Source organism: Xyrauchen texanus, chromosome 8, assembly GCF_025860055.1.
Source record: "Xyrauchen texanus isolate HMW12.3.18 chromosome 8, RBS_HiC_50CHRs, whole genome shotgun sequence".
Taxonomy (NCBI): Eukaryota; Metazoa; Chordata; class Actinopteri; order Cypriniformes; family Catostomidae; genus Xyrauchen; species Xyrauchen texanus.
Window position 1 is genome coordinate 43,692,433 of NC_068283.1, and position 20,049 is coordinate 43,712,481.

At 34.9% G+C, this 20,049-nt stretch overlaps 1 protein-coding gene across 1 annotated transcript; it reads left to right on the top strand.

Moving 5' to 3' along the window:
* The first annotated feature begins 906 nt into the window (after positions 1-906).
* Positions 907-19,732, top strand: elac2 (elaC ribonuclease Z 2). Its single transcript, XM_052132007.1, has 24 exons — positions 907-1,318; positions 4,170-4,220; positions 4,368-4,438; positions 4,512-4,576; positions 4,672-4,729; positions 4,832-4,900; positions 4,986-5,111; positions 8,571-8,626; positions 8,730-8,788; positions 8,870-8,942; positions 9,027-9,139; positions 9,236-9,334; positions 9,407-9,545; positions 10,664-10,749; positions 11,009-11,130; positions 12,591-12,681; positions 12,796-12,934; positions 14,248-14,286; positions 14,369-14,478; positions 14,605-14,704; positions 15,434-15,554; positions 16,339-16,417; positions 17,591-17,735; positions 18,954-19,732. Exons 1-24 carry the CDS (start codon positions 1,038-1,040, stop codon positions 19,194-19,196), a joined length of 2,535 nt encoding a protein of 844 aa, XP_051987967.1. The 5' UTR covers positions 907-1,037; the 3' UTR covers positions 19,197-19,732.
* Positions 19,733-20,049: the final 317 nt, after the last annotated feature.

Consider the following 20,049-nt stretch of genomic DNA (forward strand, 5'->3'; position numbering starts at 1 on the left):
ACAAATATATATTATTAAATATTTAAAAAAAATTATATATATATATATATATATATATATATATATATATATATATATATATATATATATATATATATTACTGTATTTTCAGTTTCTCATTTTCTCTTTATTCAGATGTTTATTTTCCAAACTGTCGTTGAAGCCGCGCATGCCACGATGTCTCATGGTAAGTGTTACTTTTCTCAGCGCTGACTAGAATGGACCAATTATCTTGTGTTTTAATACTACTACTACAATATTATTTCGATTACCAGTCGGATTTAAATTTATCTCAGTTTATATTTATCAGGAACCCATTATTGGAGTTAATATTTTAAACAAACATACTTTGTGTATAAATGTAAACAATAAGACTTTAGCCCAAGCGGTGGATTCGGCTTTATGAGCCATAAAGTGCCCCCTAGAGGAAGATATTTTGTGACTCATGAACACACATGCGAAGTCTTCATTCAGTTGCTTAGCTTAGCTAGTATAATATGTACCCCAACTATATCTTATTTAAAACATATTTTGAACATGCTAAATATGCTACAACCGGGTTTTTTATTTTATTTACCTGCTTATAACGGTTTCATGTAAACACAAAGTCTTCCGCCAGGGGGCGCACGGTGGCTCAAAGAGCAACTCCACCATTAAACCACATCACTGATTTCTCTCTCTCTCTATATATAGATCAGTGAACGACGTTCATATCTCAGGACGTATTTTGATTTATGTTTATGTTGTTTTATAGGAGAAATTTGTAGTGTAATATTATGATTTTATTAATTATAAATTATTAATAAATTTTATAAAAATGAAAACCCATGTACCATTGCCATTCTATTTAATTATATTTCTAAGGCAACTGCCATTATTGACGTCATCATTATGAGCCGGAAACAATGCGTCGAGGATCAACACACATGTGACAGTCCTTCAACTCACTTTTCGCTACAGGCTCAGTCTGAACATCTGCTGTAATATATTTTATTCGCTGGTGATGATCGCTCTGATATTCCGCTGTAGTGTTTATTATGCTCGCTGCGGCTCTCCGCTGTACAGTATTTACATGTAGAGTGTTTAGAGGCGGTGAAGCGACTTTACTGCACAGATCAGTGTCTCAGTGTGTGAAACTAATGGCCACACACACTTCCAGAAAGATCAAACCTCCTAAAGACACACTGCGACATGTGAAGATGAAGGAGAACCGCAGGCAGGGCGACCTGCACGGACCCTCCACCGTCTATGTGCAGGTGGTCGGGGCGGGCAGTCGAGATAATGGAGCTTCACTGTATGTCTTCTCTGAGTATAACAGGTATAACCACAATAACAAAATATCCCAGTCATATGTAAAAAAATACATAAAATAAAGCTGCCTCACTTTACATTAGCTTGCTTTAAGAACATTTATAAAATCATTATACAGTGCTGTGAAAAAGTATTTGCCCCATTCCTGATTTCTTCATATATATATATATATATATATATATATATATATATATATATATATATATATATGAGAGAGAAGCAAAAAGTTATCCAACATCTATATCACCTATGTGAAAAACTAACTGCCCCCTTAAACTTAATAGCTGGTTGTGCCACCTTTAGCAGCATCAACTGCAACAAAACACTTCTGATAACTGGAGATCAATCTTTCACAACTCTGTGGGGGAGTTTTGTCCCAATCTTCTTTGCAGAACTGCTTTAGTTCAGCCATATTGGAGGATTTTCAAGTATTAACTGCCCATTTAAGGTCCTGCCACAGCATCTTCCATGGATGGCATTTTTGCCCGCTGTCTTTCTGATAGTGGAGTCACGAACAGTGACCTTTATTGATGCGAGAGATTATTTATTAATAAGAGACTCAAGAGAGAGTTTGTTTTATAGTGAGTTAAAGATGGATTGAAGTGAACAGAAAGTATTCACCCCCATTATACACGGCAACAAAACAAATATCTAAAACTCATGTAAAACAACATACATTAACTTTAGCAGCTTTAAGCAGAAGAAACACTTATTATCTGAAAATGTTGAATATAATATTAAAAATACAAATATTTTAAAATATATAAAAGTCCTTTAGAAAGATGCACTGACCTGAGAAGCAACATATGAGATATTTAGACTTGCTTTTAGAGAACAGATCTTGAATATAAGTATATTTTTATCTTTAATGCACTCGCAGATGTATAACCAAGTGAAAAATACACTTATATATAAAATACACTTACTGTATATTTAAGATACATCCTCTTAAAGCGAGTCTGAATATCTTATATGTTGCTTCTCAATTAAATATATCTTGTTTTAAGGATTTTTAGACAATTTTAAATGGAAAACAAGACTAATACTTTTTCACACAGTCCCAATTGGTATTGGATACTTTCTTGCTTCAATAAATAACATTATCATTTAAAAACTGTATTTTGTGTTTACTGAAATTGCCTTTATTTTGTTAGATTGTTTGAAACAATTTAGTTTGAAATACACAAAAACAGTAAATCAGGGTGGGGGCAATTACTTTTTCACAGCTCTGTAGAAAGTCTCAAAGCAGTTGATGAACATAATAATGTGAATATGAAAGTATAAGAAGTTTATAAAGTTTCATGAGGTTTCAAGCGATTTGAATACTACACGTCATATCTCTTGTAAGAAAATATGAATTAATTGGCTATAATTTAATTTTCAATAAATGATTAGTATTTATAATACATTTAAATACAAATATTAAAATTACATTATTCATATAATATATATTATATTTAATATATCATATAATTGTAATATAAATTAATATTAAAATGACATATATATATATATATATTATTACATAATGCTCAATTAATTTACACTAATGTAAATATACATGAATCTAAATATTATGAATTGATCCATTAAAAACATTATTAAATTAACAATGTTATTTATATATAATAATTTTTATTTAATTTATTATCATCATTAATGGTTATTATAAATGCATTATAGCAAACATGACTTTATATAGTGTTAATTCATGAATATTTACCTGTACATTTAGAAATGTTAATATTGTGAATTATTTGAATATGATATAATAGTTAAAACTCTAATAAATTAATTAGTATCTAGTGTTTAATTGTGTCGTTAAATAATAATCTGTTATAATTGTAGTATTTTATTATTACATTTAATTACAATTATTAATACAATTAAATGTTCATTAATAAATATTATATAGTGTCTAATTCATGTACACTCGTGTAAATAAATATAAATATAAATATTGTGACATTTCAAATAATTTAATACAAAATTAAAGGTAAAACTTTCCATAAAAACATTATAAATACAGTAGTTAAGTGTGAAATTATTAATAAATCTATTAATGGTAATATTATAATTAAATATCAACATTATTGATTATTACAATTAAGTTATTTATAAAAATCATTACATTAATCATTATATATGGTTTAATTCATGCATATAAATGTAAATATATGCATATAAATGCTACATGAGATTGTTTCACTTCATAATGCCGCCCATAATTAACATTATTAGTAGTTAATAAGTACAATAATAGTTATAATAGTTAATAATAGAAATGAATCGCAGTTTTGTTAGTATATTAACACTGAGTTCAACATTGAATATTAAAATGGCATTATTGATAAATATTATAAACATTATTTTATTATATAATTCTTAATTTATGTACATTCACATTAAAATATGACAATTATAAGACAAAATATTATAGTAAAATGACCAAATATAAATATTATATGAATAATATATTTGAATGAATTAGGCATTATATAATAAAATATTTGTTTTTGAACATTTAATTTGAACAATGTTGCTATTTAAATATTTTACTATAATTAATAATTACAAAAAATGTATTTATTGATATATAAGAAAACATTGTTGACCATTAATGTTATTAATGACAGGTTTTATGACGTGTTACCGTGTATATTGTATTAAATCATTTGAATTATATATATATATACACACACACACACACACACACATTTGAAAAAGCTTTATTTATACATTAAATATATGCAATAACATGTGTCTGAATATTCCCAGGGTCGTCTGTAAATAATGGAGTATCACTGTAACTTTTAAATGTTTTAAGATGAATTAAGTGACTCTCTCGTGCATTGCAGGTATCTGTTTAACTGTGGAGAGGGGACACAGAGACTCATGCAGGAACACAAGTATGTAATGATGACACTTACAAGAGCAACATCTAATAGCAGACATTGATCGACGTGTAACAGCATAATAACATCATGCTCAGAGCCCAACACAAGTACTGCTGAATACATCTCTCTGTTCCTCTTTGTGCTCCTTATTGTGTGCAGATTGAAAATCGCTCGTCTAGACAACATCTTCCTCACCAGGATGAGCTGGGACACTGTCGGGGGTTTATCAGGTCAGCCATTGACTCTTTTACATCACTTGAATCTCTCACATTTGAAGATGTTAATTCAATGTTTTGTCTGCAGGAATGATACTGACGCTCAAAGACACCGGAGTCCCTCAGTGTGTCCTGTCAGGACCGCCACAGCTGGTACGTGTCACACACTGATCCCTCTGTTGAACACGCTCCTTGTCTGCAGACCTGTATATGATATGTGGTTGTGTCTGACTGATCTGTTGTTTTAGGAGAAATATCTAAGCGCCATTCGAGTGTTTTCAGGACCGCTTGATGACATTAAACTTGGTAAAGCGCACCGTTACTCCTCTGGATCCATCTTTCCACATTGTCCTGCAATTATCCTCCGACTGCTTTCTAGAAGTTTCTCTTTCTCTGTTTGATCCACAGCTGCGAGACCTCATTCAGAACCTCAATATAAAGACGACACCATGACTGTCACTCAAGTTCCCGTAGTCTGTGAGTGTTAACCCCGAACATTAAAGGCGGATGCGTGCGATCTGTTTGCAGTAAATAACGGCACCGTGTCTGTGTGTTGTGTAAGGTGAGGGCAGACGTTCCCCCGGGTCTGTCCGCAGCTGCAGTCCTCACAGCAGTCAGAGGGGGGCGCTCAAGAGACTGGAGGATTCAGAGGAGACTCTGAACGCTAACAGACGAGCAGCGAGTCCAGGTAAGACGACACACCTGAGACGGGCTTCATATGGGTTTGCTGGACGTGCATGAAACGTATCAAAAAATTGTAATCCAAATATACAGGTGAAACTCGAAAAATTAGAATATCGTGCAAAAGTTCATTAATTTCAGTAATTCAACTTAAAAGGTGAAACTAATATATTATATAGACTCATTACAAGCAAAGTAAGATATTTCAAGCCTTTATTTGATATAATTTTGATGATTATGGCTTACAGCTTATGAAAACCCCAAATTCAGAATCTCAGAAAATTAGAATATTGTGAAAAGGTTCAGTATTGTAGGCTCAAAGTGTCACACTCTAATCAGCTAAACACCTGCAAAGGGTTCCTGAGCCTTTAAATGGTCTCTCAGTCTGGTTCAGTTGAATTCACAATCATGGGGAAGACTGCTGACCTGACAGTTGTGCAGAAAACCATCATTGACACCCTCCACAAGGAGGGAAAGCCTCAAAAGGTAATTGCAAAAGTAGTTGGATGTTCTTAAAGTGCTGTATCAAAGCACATTAATAGAAAGTTAAGTGGAAGGGAAAAGTGTGGAAGAAAAAGGTGCACAAGCAGCAGGGATGACCGTAGCCTGGAGAGGATTGTCAGGAAAAGGCCATTCAAATGTGTGGGGAGCTTCACAAGGAGTGGACTGAGGCTGGATTTACTGCATCAAGAGCCACCACACACAGGCGGGTCCTGGACATGGGCTTCAAATGTCAAGCGTCTTACCTGGGCTAAAGAAAAAAAGAACTGGTCTGTTGCTCAGTGGTCCAAAGTCCTCTTTTCTGATGAGAGCAAATTTTGCATCTCATTTGGAAACCAAGGTCCCAGAGTCTGGAGGAAGAATGGAGAGGCACACAATCCAAGATGCTTGAAGTCCAGTGTGAAGTTTCCACAGTCTGTGTTGGTTTGGGGAGCCATGTCATCGGCTGGTGTTGGTCCACTGTGCTTTATTAAGTCCAGAGTCAACGCAGCCGTCTACCGGGACATTTTAGAGCACTTCATGCTTCCTTCAGCAGACAAGCTTTATGGAGATGCTGACTTCATTTTCCAGCAGGACTTGGCACCTGCCCACACTGCCAAAAGTACCAAAACCTGGTTCAATGACCATGGTATTACTGTGCTTGATTGGCCAGCAAACTCGCCTGACCTGAACCCCATAGAGAATCTATGGGGCATTACTAAGAGAAAGATGAGAGACATGAGACCAAACAATGCAGAAGAGCTGAAGGCCGCTATTGAAGCATCTTGGTCTTCCATAACACCTCAGCAGTGCCACAGGCTGATAGCATCCATGCCACGCCGCATTGAGGCAGTAATTAATGCAAAAGGGGCCCAAACCAAGTACTGAGTACATATGCATGATTATACTTTTCAGAGGGCCGACATTTCTGTATTTAAAATCCTTTTTTTATTATTGATTTCATGTAATATTCTAATTTTCTGAGATTCTGAATTTGGGGTTTTCATAAGCTGTAAGCCATAATCATCAAAATTATATCAAATAAAGGCTTGAAATATCTTACTTTGCTTGTAATGAGTCTATATAATATATTAGTTTCACCTTTTAAGTTGAATTACTGAAATTAATGAACTTTTGCACGATATTCTAATTTTTCGAGTTTCACCTGTAAATCCTGTTATATTGTAGTTTATTGGGAAATGTACCGATGAAATGCTTTAACAGGGATGCAACTCACGCTTTGGATAAAGTCAAGCTAATTTGCCCTATTTATTTGGTCAAATCTTCAACGTTTTATTGAAATCACTTTAAGCAAAAAATCAGCTGAAACACCCGTCAAGACCTCTCGTTGGTTTACAATTAATTATTAATATTTTACATATTATTATTAATGAAGATATATTTTACATATATTTTTTTTACATTATTTTATATTTAATTTATTGTATTTGTATTTGAAATGTGCATTATATTAAAAAATATATTTATATTATATATATATATATATATATATATATATATATATATATCATTTAATGTATTAATAGATTTACAATTAATTATTATTAATATCTTCATAATGTTATCGAACATTATTAATGTTTTCTAATATATTCATATTATTTTTTTATATTTGACATATTATAATATTTATATAATTGTATATTATATAAAAATAAATGTTATAATGTATTATTTTAATTCATATTTTTATGTATACTGTTTAAAAATTAAGTTTTAATACATTTACAATCAATTATTATTTAAATCTTAAAATTATATTAAACATTTTTTTTCATATATTTTATTGAATATTTTACGTATTATAATATTTATATAATTGTTTTTGATATACAGTATATTATATTAAAATAAATATATTTTATGTATACTGTGTTTAAAAATGATGTTTTAATAGATTTACCATCAATTTGTTTTTAAATCTTAAAATTATATTAAATATATATTTTTCTATTATATTCATATTATTTTAGTTTATTAATATTTGTATTATTGTATTTATGGTATCTTCATTATATTTAAATTACACATGTTGTTGTTTATTCTTCATATGTTATTATTATATACAATGTCATGTTTTTAATAAATATAAAATTCCTTTTATTTATGTTTATTTATTAGTATAATGTTATTAATATATTATATTTAAAGCATGTTATAGTTGATTTTCATATAAAGTATGATTTATATATAATGAAGTGTTTAAATATATTATTATTCATATCTTATATAATATTTTATTGAGTTTTACTATTTTCTAATATTCATGTTATTTTAGTTTTTTATATTATAATATTTGTAAAATGTTATTTGTGGTATATGCATTATATTTTAAATTTTATATAGTTTATTTTTCTTATGTATTTGTATAATATACAGTGTAATAATATAAAGTTTTAATAGATTTTGATTATTATCAATATCTTTTATTTTTACTGAACATAATTATCATCTTTTTCTAATCTATTAATATATATAAATATTATTTAATGTATTTTTATTTACAAAATACTGTATACATTAAATGTTAAATTATATTATTGTTAATTTTTCATATATATACACACACACAGTATATAGCATTATAATTATAAATATATATATTGTAAAGGGATTAATGGAAAGGAGGAGGTGAGAACCGGCTTGATGATATAAATAATAGTTTAATGAAGAACTAAACAAAAAGTCAAACACACACACACAGGTGTCGGACAGCTGCCCGTAACACTCTCTCTGTCCCACTGCCGTCCCCAGTCGGCCTTTATCCCTCTCTGAGGCTTGAGTTGCCTGATTAGGGGACGGGACTGTGGCATCACGACCCGACCCGGACCTCCACCCGGTCACACTATATATATATATATTAGTGGTTTTAAGCACATTTAGACTTATTTTGTTCTTTTTGTTGTTTTTAGCCACGTAAAGAATTAATGCGTTTAATCCGAAATTGTATGATGTTTCCCCCCAGATGGCAGAGGAAGTACTACTCGAGATTCATCTCTTGTGGTGGCTTATGTGTGCAAGGTGAGCAGAAATAATCACTTTAAATCAAACACTTAACATTGCTTCACGGTTCTCGTCACTCTTTGTTGATGCCCACTTTCTGTCCTATCCAACATTTGTTTAGTTGCACGCCAAAAAAGGGAACTTCCTGGCACTGAAAGCTAAAGAGATGGGCCTGCCAGTGTAAGTGTCTGAGATCAGTTCAGTTATCTGTCGTCCTGTCATAGTTTACAGCACAATTACACTCTTGTGTTTTCTCTGTAGAGGAACAGCAGCCATTGGACCCATAATCGACGCTCTTAAAGCAGGAAAGACTGTGACACATGATGGAAAAGAGGTGACACCAACACCCCCCACATCACTTTACAACAAGTCAAATTGAACTGCTTGCAAAAACATTCCTGTGTGCTGTGTGTTACAGATTCGTCCCGAGGAGCTGTGCACTCCAGCTGATCCTGGACCAGTGTTCATAGTGCTGGACTGTCCATCAGAGGAGTTCATAGAGCCGCTCTGCACCAATCCCGTTCTACAAAGGTGAAGAGATGTCTGATTCGTAGATGATGTCAAGACCCGCGTGTAAACCTCTGAACTATCAATAAATAACTGCTGCTAATATTGTCATGCGTGCAGGTATCAGACTGGGGGGTCTGAAGATTCGGCCGCTCTGGTGGTTCACATGAGCCCAGAGTCGGTTCTGAACCGGGATCAGTACAAGAGCTGGATGGAGAGGTACATCTGAGCTACGCACACACATCTGATCGTACTGTGAGCACGAGGTGTGACGGGTGTTTTCTCTGTCAGGTTTCCCAGCAGCACTGAGCATCTGCTGATGAACGAGCACACGTACACGCATCATAACGCTCGCAGTCACAAACTCCAGGCGCAGCTGAACCTCATTCACCCCGAGATCTTCCCTCAGCTCAAACTCTACAGAACCAAAGTAACATATTCGGCTCTTTCTGATCTCATTTAATGTGGATTGATATAAAAATGCATTTCATAATACATATTATCATTTCCCCTAATTGAAATATGTATTTAATAGTTAAATTCCCTAATTTAATAATTAACAAAAACAAAACGTAATATTTTTTATTTTTTTTTCTCTAACTTCCTATTTCCCTTATTTATAAATGTATTTAATGGTTACAATTCTTAATTAAATTTAGTATTATTTATTTATTCATTCATTAAAAAAAAAAAATATTCTTAAATTTAGTATTTTTTATTCATTCATTAAAAAAAAAATTATTATTAATTTAGTGGTTTTTTTTTATTTGTTCATAAAAAAAAATAATTCTTAAGTAAATGTTGTAATTCTTTTTTATTTCCCCTAATTTAAATATGTATTTATTTATTACATTGCCTAATTTATATTTTCTAATTTATAAAATAATTTAATAATTATAATTCAATTAAATATTTATTAGATTTTCTTGTTACATAACACATTTTTCTAATTCCCCCTAATTACAATATGTATTTATTAATGTTAAAATTCCCAAATTTAATTTTATGTTATGTTATATAATTTGTTTAATGTTTTTCTAATTTAATTAAACATTTATTTGATTGTCAAATTCATGAATTTACTCATTTCTAATTTACCCTATTTAAAATAAGTACATAATGATTAAAATCTTTAATTTGATCTAATACATTTTCTTTTTTTTATTTGAAGTTTTATATAATTTTATTAAATATTTGTTCGATTTTTATTTTCTTTTTTTATTTCCCCCAATTTAAATGTTTAATTTAATTCAATTTAAATTTCCTAGTTGAATTGCACATTATTTTTTATAATTTATTGTATTTAAAAAATATATATTATTAATATTATATTAAAATATTAAATATTATATTAAATAAATGTTTTATTTAGTTATTTATTGTTTTACATTTGATGTAACATTTAAGTATTTATTATATTTAATATGAAGTTTATGTACTTCATATAATTTGTTTAATATTTATTTCATGTTTTTGATCTCGGAGGAAAGATGTATTAGTTGTTTAATAGGTGTGTGTGTGTGTGTGTGTGTGTGTGTGTGTGTTTAGGAGCCGCAGGCTTCTCTTCATGTTCCTAACATCAGAGCCGAGTGTCTCCTAAAGTTTCAACTTCGGCCCAAACTGGAGTGGCAACGGTCAGTTCTGGGTTCAATGCGAGTTAAGGCCTGTAGAGGGCGGTACTGTTTCTTTTCTGTTTCACTGTTTGTGACTTGGATTGAACCGGGAACATTTCTTTAATGGCGTTTTATTAGGCTCCTTTTCATCACATTGTTATGAACAAGTTACAAGGAGTCAGACTTCTCATTTATCACTTTTTTTAACTTCTGCGAATCTTTACTTCTTTCTAAATGTGTGTGTGTGTGTGTGTGTGTGTGTGTGTGTGTGTGTGTGCAGAGATGCCATCCCGTCCTGCGACTCGGAAGAGTTTGTGAAGGAAGCAGCTGAAGTGCCAAACTTCTTACAGGCAGTGGAGGAGTGCAGGACGTTCCAGGCGGCTGAATCCATCTCCTCGTCTGGTGAGTGTCCTACCGAGACTGAGAGAAGCGAGAGAGAAGGAAGTATTAGATTAGTACACGGAGAAAGACAGGAGGACTTCTGCAGCTTGACATTTAATGTTCTCAGAGTAAAACTTTCTGTAGTCTGGACAGTCACTCTGTACTGATGCTGCGTCTGACAGAACTCGTCCAATCAGAGAAGAGAAGCGTGATTTAGGAAAGTTTAATGAGCGAGATGATGATTTGTTTTGGATGTGCACACCTGGATGAACTATAGTACTGAAGAGATTCTGGCATGGCAGATTTGAGGTGTTACGGTATAAAAGTAAAAAGTACTTTTAGCATTTTTAAGTACCCAAATTTCAAAAGTGTCAATATTGGAAATGTATGATAATACATTTCTAATTTGTAATTTCCCGTAAGGAAAATCTGTATTTAAATATTAAATTCCCTAATTTGATTTGATTTTTAATACATTTTTCAAATTTATAATATATTTTTTAATTAATTGAATATTTTGGAATTATTAATTTCGTAATTAATTTTTAAATTCTATTAATTTTAATGTTTATAATGATTACATTCCATCATTTAATTTAATATATTTTTATAGTTATTTTTTGTCTAAATTAATGAAATATTTGTTTGGTTTTTATATTTTATAATTTGTCTTAATTATATTTTTTTTATTTCTAATTCCCCCTAATTTAAATATACATTGAAAGTATTTTTTTTTTTCAAATGTATTTAAAGTTTTTTTTTCTGATTTAAAGATTTCTAACATATTCTAATTTCTACTAATTTAAAAAATGTATGTAAAGAAAAAATTGCCTATTTTGATTCATACATTTTTTTAATTATATGTTTTGTTTTTATTAAATATTTTGTAATTAATTTGTTAAATTCTACTAATTTAAATATGTAATCATTATTACATTTCATAACTTAATGTAATTATTATTATTTTTATTTATTTTTTCAAAATGATTGAAACATTTGTTTGATTTTCTAATACCGTTATAATTTTTCTGAATTTATATTTTCCCCCTAATTTAAATATTTAATGGCTAAATTCCCTTTTTTGTTTTTAATACATCTTTCTAAATTAATAAAATAATTGTTAGATTTTTCTAATTTCCTAATTAATCTTCTAATTTCTTATTCCCTCTAATTAAAACCTGTATTTAATGGTTTAATTCCCCACTTTATTTTAATCGATTTTTCTAATGAATCTATTGATTGAAGCAAAAGTCCTACAGCAGAGGTTTTGACTGCTGGCATGGCAGATTTGAGGCAGTTTATTATAAAACTATGGATAAAAAAATACTTACTTACCAGATTACAACAGTGTCAGAATTGGGAGTAGGAAATAACCAGTGAACGTTAGTCCCTAGTTTTGTGGTTTAAATCAGCTCATAGAGCAAATTCCTTGAGTGACCTGTTGACCGATTTTAAGATGTTTATTGTGTTTATTGGCAAAGGTGAGCGGTTTCCTGAGATTGTGTTTTTGGGCACTGGCTCGTCTCTGCCCATGAAGATCAGAAACGTCAGTGGAACTTTAGTGAATATCAGGTAAATCTCAGTTACAGCGCTGAAATACACACACCTGCATTAATGCAGCGCATGTGTATAATTACAGCTCTAGTACTTGATAAGTGTGCGCTTGATTGTCTCTCTGACCTCCAGCCCGTCTCAGTCGCTGCTGTTGGACTGCGGTGAGGGCACGTTCGGGCAGTTGTGTCGTCACTATGGCGACGATGTGGACGAGATCCTCTCCAAACTCTCCACTATCTTTGTGTCGCACCTGCACGCAGATCATCACACGGTGAGAGCCGTCATGAACGTATGGATGCCAATTATAAACTGGATGGTGGTTGTAGTCATTTGTAGTGATTGACCGATTGCACATAGAGTCCATAGCGAATAAGACATTTACTTAAAGCACGCGTGACGCACTTTTACTTTGAAGTTGCGCTCGTACGGATCCAGCGCGAGCAGCGATCTCCTGACAGTTTAAACGGCCTGGATCACCTGCTTGGATTGTCACGGACTGACCGTCATGATTTGTGAGTGAGAGGAACGTTTGATCCTGATCCTGATGTTTTGATTCTGGCTGAAGGAATACACGCTCCAGAAGAAGACATTAGATGAGCACTCGTTTAAACGAGATATCTGCAGCCGGTATATAATACACATTTTATTGATATGCATTTGCCTTTTATCATTAGAGAAGTTACAGTTGAGGAGAGACTGTTAGATTACGTGCTTCAGGGGAAGATTTATGAGCGCTCCACGGGATGCTGGATCTGCTCAAGTTTTGTGAGGTTGGTTTATTACATCTGTTTAAACGAGATATGTGCATATTTGCGGACTTTATATGCTCTTAGTCTTATTGATATTTGCCTTTTTGTCATTAGACAAGACAGTTAATAGTTACAGGGAACTGTTGAGAGAGAGGGAGAATGAAACAGGTGAGCACTTTAACATTATGAGCTCATAATGACATTATGTCTCTGATATGCGGACCGTTTAAATGACACTGTTACATTTACATTTATGCATTTGGCAGACGCTTTTATCCAAAGTGACTTACAGAGTACTTATTACAGGGACAATCCCCCCCGGAGCAACCTGGAGTTAAGTGTCTTACTCAAGGACACAATGGTGGTGACTGTGGGAATGAACCAGCAACCTCCTGATTACCAGTGATGTGCTTTAGCCACTACGCCACCACAACTCCACACAGTGTTGCACACCCGGTCTATTATTGTAGTTAAACAATGGCACGTAACAACAAAACGAACCGTGACTGGTCGTTTACATGTCTCAGTCGCTTCACGTGCAAGCAGGTGATTTTCGGCACCCACAAGAAACAAATTGGCCAAACGGGGAAATGTATCGGCCGATTTATTGGCCTCTGCGATACATATCGGTCGACCGCTAGTCATTTGAATTAAAATGTGTGTCTTGATGAGGCACATGGATGTGCTATATTGTATATATTCTGCCCAGCTGTGAATATTCATTCACTACTATATTATTAAAGCACGTTTATTCTTTTAATGATTTATTGATTCAACAGGATATTGTACTCGTCCTTGTGTGCTGACAGCTCTGTATCTTTTTTTGTTCACTCAGGGTTTGATTCATTTATTAGTGGAGCGCGAGAGAGCTCTGGTACGTATTTGTCCAATTCAGTTGAGTTATTTCTTGATGCAAAGTTGATGTTCGTGCACTAATGATGTGTTGTGTGTTGTAGAACAGTCTCGGTAAAGCGTTCAGTCCCGTGTACCTGATCGCTCCTGTGCACATCATGACCTGGTTAAACCAGTACCACGACCACTGCCAGGAGATACTCAGCCAGATCAAGTATGAAAGAACGACTGCTTAACTGTCTCTATTATCTGTCTTTATATCTGCAATACCATCAATAATCCCCCCCAAAAAAATAAAGCCATTAAAACAAGTCTTTATGTTTGATTTCGATCGTTGCAGTGTTATCCCAGCTAAGTTTTTATGTGACGGTGCCGAGACTCCCAAAGTGAAGACCAAGTCCTTCATTCAAGCCGTTTTGAAGAAGAACGACCTCCTCAAGGTGTGTATGAACCGCTCGGACTGGCCGATTAATAGGTAAAAAAAACCGATTTTCAAAATCTAGTGACCGATTTGTACATGGATTAAAAAGAATCACAAATATTTTTCTTTACAATAAGTTTAATTGATCTTAAACAACTTTTCACTTCATAATTTGAGCCCTAATTAAAAGGAATATTTCACGTTCAATACAAGTTTTGCTCAATCGACGGGATTACCACAAAAAAATAAAAAATTCACTTCCATTGTAAGTGTTTCACTGTAACCTTATTTTCTCCCCAATTACAAATGCCCAATTCCCAATGTGCTCTAAGTCCTCATGGTGGCGTAGTGCCTCAATCCATGTTTGTGGAGGCGTCTGAGACCGTCAATCCGCGCATCTTATCACGTGGCTTGTTGAGAGCGTTGCCGTGGAGACCTAGTACTAGTGCGTGTGGAGGCTTCACGCTATTCCCGTGGCATCCACGATCAACTCACCACGCGCCCCACCGAGAGCGAGAACCACATTATAGCGACCACAAGGAGGTTACCCCATGTGACTCTACCCTCCCTAGCAACCGGGCCAATCTGGTTGCTTAGGAGACCTGGCTGGAGGCACGCCCTGGATTCAAACTCATGACTCCAGGGGTGGTAGTGCCATTGGATGCTGCTGATTGAGCTTCACTTGTATTGATCCTGGAATATTCCTTTAATGGAATTATTCACCCTAAAATGATAACCGTGTGTGCAGTTTCAGACGTGTTTAGTTCGTCACTGTAAGAACGCATATGCCTGCAGTTTGACGCATCAGTCTGGCTGGCAGCTCGTGTTCTCTGGAGACACCATGCCATGCGATGCTCTCGCTAATATGGGTATGTACCACACACACTTTACTGCCTTACAAAGACAAACCACAGTAACTGCACCTTTTTTGCCGTTGATGCTTTTGTATACAAGTGCACAAACAGTTGTGTTTGTGCACTTGACTTTAGTTTATGCACTTAACTCGCATCTTTGTTTCCACATCTGTCATTGGCGCGCACCAGTGCTCTGCCATGATGTAAACTGAACTCCGAATCGATTCTGATTCTTTTGAGAATCGATTCAGAATCAGTTGAGAATGAATCGCAATGCTTGGCAGAAACAATTTTTTCCAACAGCTCTACAACTAATACTGTCTACTTCTGAGAGTTTTGCCTTAAAAATGCAGTTTTCACTGCAAAAATGTGGGCATTAATCCTCCATTAGTCCAACAGAAAAGATTGAGAGTCTGTGAGTCTTTCAGTGAGCACTCGCAGATCGATATGAATGAATGCTGTTTAAATGCTGCTTCCTGTCTTTATCAGTGATGTAATCGAACACAGAGCGCTCTTTAATGGCTCCTGAGGGAGTATTCATCCTGAACTGCCCCCCTCCCAGAACGCTGGAGTTGGTTTGTTCCTTTCTGCTCGTTAGGAAAGCTCTTTGTTGTCTCAATGGTTGCTGTTGGGCTGCTGGACTTCCAATGATTGATATCTAGAGGGAAAAGATGAAGTGTGTGTAGCTATTTGTGTGTTTTTACAATTGGGGGAAAGATGGAACTGCATGACGACTGTAATTTATCTGTTGTATGTATGTATGTGTGTGAGATTGATTCAGCTCTTGGTGTGTTCTCAGGCAAAAATGCAACACTTTTAATTCATGAAGCCACGCTGGAAGACGGGATGGAAGAAGAGGCGGTAGAGAAAAGACACAGGTACATCAGCACGGATACATTTGCATAGCCACACCGTCACGGGTCAACACAGCCAGACTTGCACAGCTACTGTGAAACGGGTACATGCATACAACCGGATTAAGACCCTGTTTATATGTTTTAACGGGACGATACTAAAGATGGTTGTAAACCGAGTCCAACACTTCAATCACATTCGGTGCTCAAAAGTGGTCGAAAACGCATGTGACCACAAACGGCTCGTAGTGTAAAGCATTCTTCAGTCAGACTTTAATGCTAGGCATGTGCATACAGGACACTGGTCCACAAGGATATTTATTTTTTAATTTTCCAATGTGTTCTGGTGAAGAAATTCATTCACACCTGGGATGGTGAGTAAATAATGAGAGTTTTCACTTTTGGGTGAACTATCCCTTTAAGAGCTCTGAGTTTCTGAGAGGAACTGATTTGAGTTTATGTGGGGGATTAATTTGGGTTTCAGTGGGGAACTGATTGCCTGAGTGAGGGTAGAGAGTTTAGGACAGGTCTGTAAAAGTTTGTTCAGCTTTGCAGACATGTGTTTTCAACACTTCGCAGAAAACATCTCAGAGAAGCACTTCTAACATAACCAATCTTTGGCGTTTGATTTCAGAGATGGGGTCAGGGGTTGGGGAAAGGGTTAGTGCTATGATGCGTTGATAGGAATCCAACAGATGATCTTGATCGTGAAAAATTTACTATTTGGGTAAATCGCATGGTTTTGGGCTAAAGCACTGAACTGGTAATCAGAAGGTTGCTGGTTTGATCCCCACATCCTCCACCATTGTGTCCTTGAGTAAGGCACTTAACTCCAGGTTGCTCCGGGGGGATTGTCCCTGTAATAAGTGCACTGTAAGTCGCTTTGGATAAAAGCGTCTGCCAAATGCATAAATGTAAATGTACTACACTACTAAGGCAAAATGCAGTATTTGCCAACACTAAATATGAGAAAAATGGCCCCAATATTACTTAGTTTTAGTGTAGATTGTGAAACCACTGCTTCATTACAATGTAGGTGAGTTGTGTAGTTGTTCTGAGAAACTACAACACACAACTTCAATGATCCATGCAGACTGTGGCGAGTTTGAGGTGTGCATTAATCATTAGAAATCATCTCCGGAAAGGTTGAATGTTTCTTCCATTTCCAAACCATTTTCTGTCTGTACCTCTTGTCAGCACCACATCTCAGGCTATTGGCATCGGAATGAAGATGAATGCTGAATTCATAGTCCTGAATCACTTCAGTCAGCGGTACGCTAAAATCCCACTCTTCAGTGACGACTTCAACAGCAAAGTGGGGATCTCCTTTGACCATATGAAGGTATGGAGTTCCACCTCATCTTACCTCCTCACTCCTTCCTTCCTTCCTTCCTTGATTGATTGATTGCTTGCTTCCTTTTTTCCTTGTTTCCTTCTCTACTTCCCTTCCTATTTTCATGCCTTCATTCCTTCCTTCGTTCAATTCTTTCTTCCTTTTTTATGGCCCGAGCACAGATGGTGCGAGTGACCCTATTGTTCTTCTAGTTGTTTATAATTCTTTTCCCAAATGAATCACATTTTTGAAGGCGTAAACATACTCAAAAACTCATGAAACTTTGCACACCCATCAGAAGTGGCGAACAATTACATCTGATATGGGTTTTAGAATTAGTTGTGGCAAAATGGCTCGATAGCGCCACCTACAAACGTTCAACGATGTGTGCTTTACGCTACGTTTCACCTACACGTAAGAAATCCAACCCAAGAAGCCCTAATCCCAACAGGAAGTCAGCCATTTTGATTTTTCTCTTCAATTTTTCCATTTCCAGGCCTCGCACTTTAATGAACTCCTCCTAGAGATTTCATCAGATCTTCTTCATATTTGGTTATTTTAACGTAAAGGCCTTGGCTATGCTAAATTGCGAAGCTGTTGATTTTTCTTTGAACGGCGTGTCCGCGACCTAGCGTATTTCAATGTTTTACCATGAAACAGGAAGTTGTTATAACTCATACATACAATGTCCAATCTGCTCCAAACTTCACATGTTTTATAAGAGTCCCGGCCTGAACATCTCTATATGCCAATATTCAGTTATAGTCATAGCGACACCTACTGGCAACAAGAAATGACATGTTTTACATTGTTATGCACTCAACAACATTTAAGTGCTAAAAATGCTAATAAAAGTGATGAGAGACATTCCCCTGGCACAGCAGCCCCAATGTGCACCAGGGTGTGAGGGCCCATTCATCGCTGCATGCAGCTTTAATTACTTCTGTACTCCTTCCTTTCTAACATCATCTTTACTCTTTCCTTCCTTACATTTTAGCTTCTTCACTCCTTCCTTCATTCTTTCATCTTTACCTCCTTACTCCTTCCGTCGTACCATCCTTCCTTCCTTCCCTCTTTATTCCTTCCTTAGTTCTTTACTAAGATATTTTCTCCTTCCTCTCCCACTGATGTTAGTAATAAAATACAAACAAAATTGAAGTTGAGTTTATTCCATTTTGGAATGAAAATTTGATACATTGTTTCATTTTGTTCTGACTTGGATTACAGATTCGATTTGGAGATTTCAAGATGCTTCCACGGCTCATTCGGCCTCTGAAGGCATTGTTTGCAGAGGAAATTGGAGAGATGGAGGAGAGGAGAGAAAAGAGAGAGATGAAGAAGACCATTGAGATGCCGGCTAATGGCGAGCCTGGAACAAGCCGCCAACTCGAAGACAAAAGTAGAGGTGCCAAGAGAGAGCAAGATGACCTCAGCCAGGAAGCAGCCAACAAACGGCTAAAGGCCAACTGATAGTATCCAAACAGGGTGAAGGGTTGGATCGGCCCATCCGATTAGAAGTGCAGTCCAGGAAACTGTTGAACCAATGTAATAATGATCATATAATATGGATCATATCAGAGGAGATGCTTTTTTTTAATTTTAAGAGTTCAGAATAACTGGAAATGTTGAGATGAAATTAAACCAGATAGAGATTAATGTCAGTTTCCCAAAACTGTTGATACATGCTGCAGATTTGACGCTGGTTTTGGCGAGAAAGTACACTACGTTTCGTGAAAGATTAACGTTTAATTTCAAATTTCAAGCTTCTCAAAACCTAAATTGAGGCATCTCTGCACTGAAGAATGACGATAAGTTTGGCCTTGTTAATTTATTAGCGTTGTTTAACTTGAGTTTGAAGCTGGTGGGTTTTGTTTGGAGTATACTAAGTGCAGTTGCATGTGAATCAAGCACTTGTACATTTTCTGTATGCAATATTTCATTATTTGATGTACTTGAAATGACAGATTAACTTAGGCTTTTCTAATTATTTCAGGCAAATAAACATTAACCTGAATAAATGTTTGTCGTCTGATTCATTTAAAATGTATTTGACTATTATTAATGGAACAACTGGACATTACCAAAGTGTTTAATGAAGCAAGACAGTTCACTCCACAAACATCTTGTTAGGACCTCTGGCCAGCTATTGTCTTGTCTGACAAGTACAGCTTCAATCAAAATTGCCAAGATGACATCTCCGCATCAAATCACCAATTAAAACGTACAAAACTGTTATCTTACATTTTGCTTTCTTACCTTAAATCACACTGAAACAGTATTTTTCAGGCTGGTCCAGCTAATTTACATGCACATAACATTACTA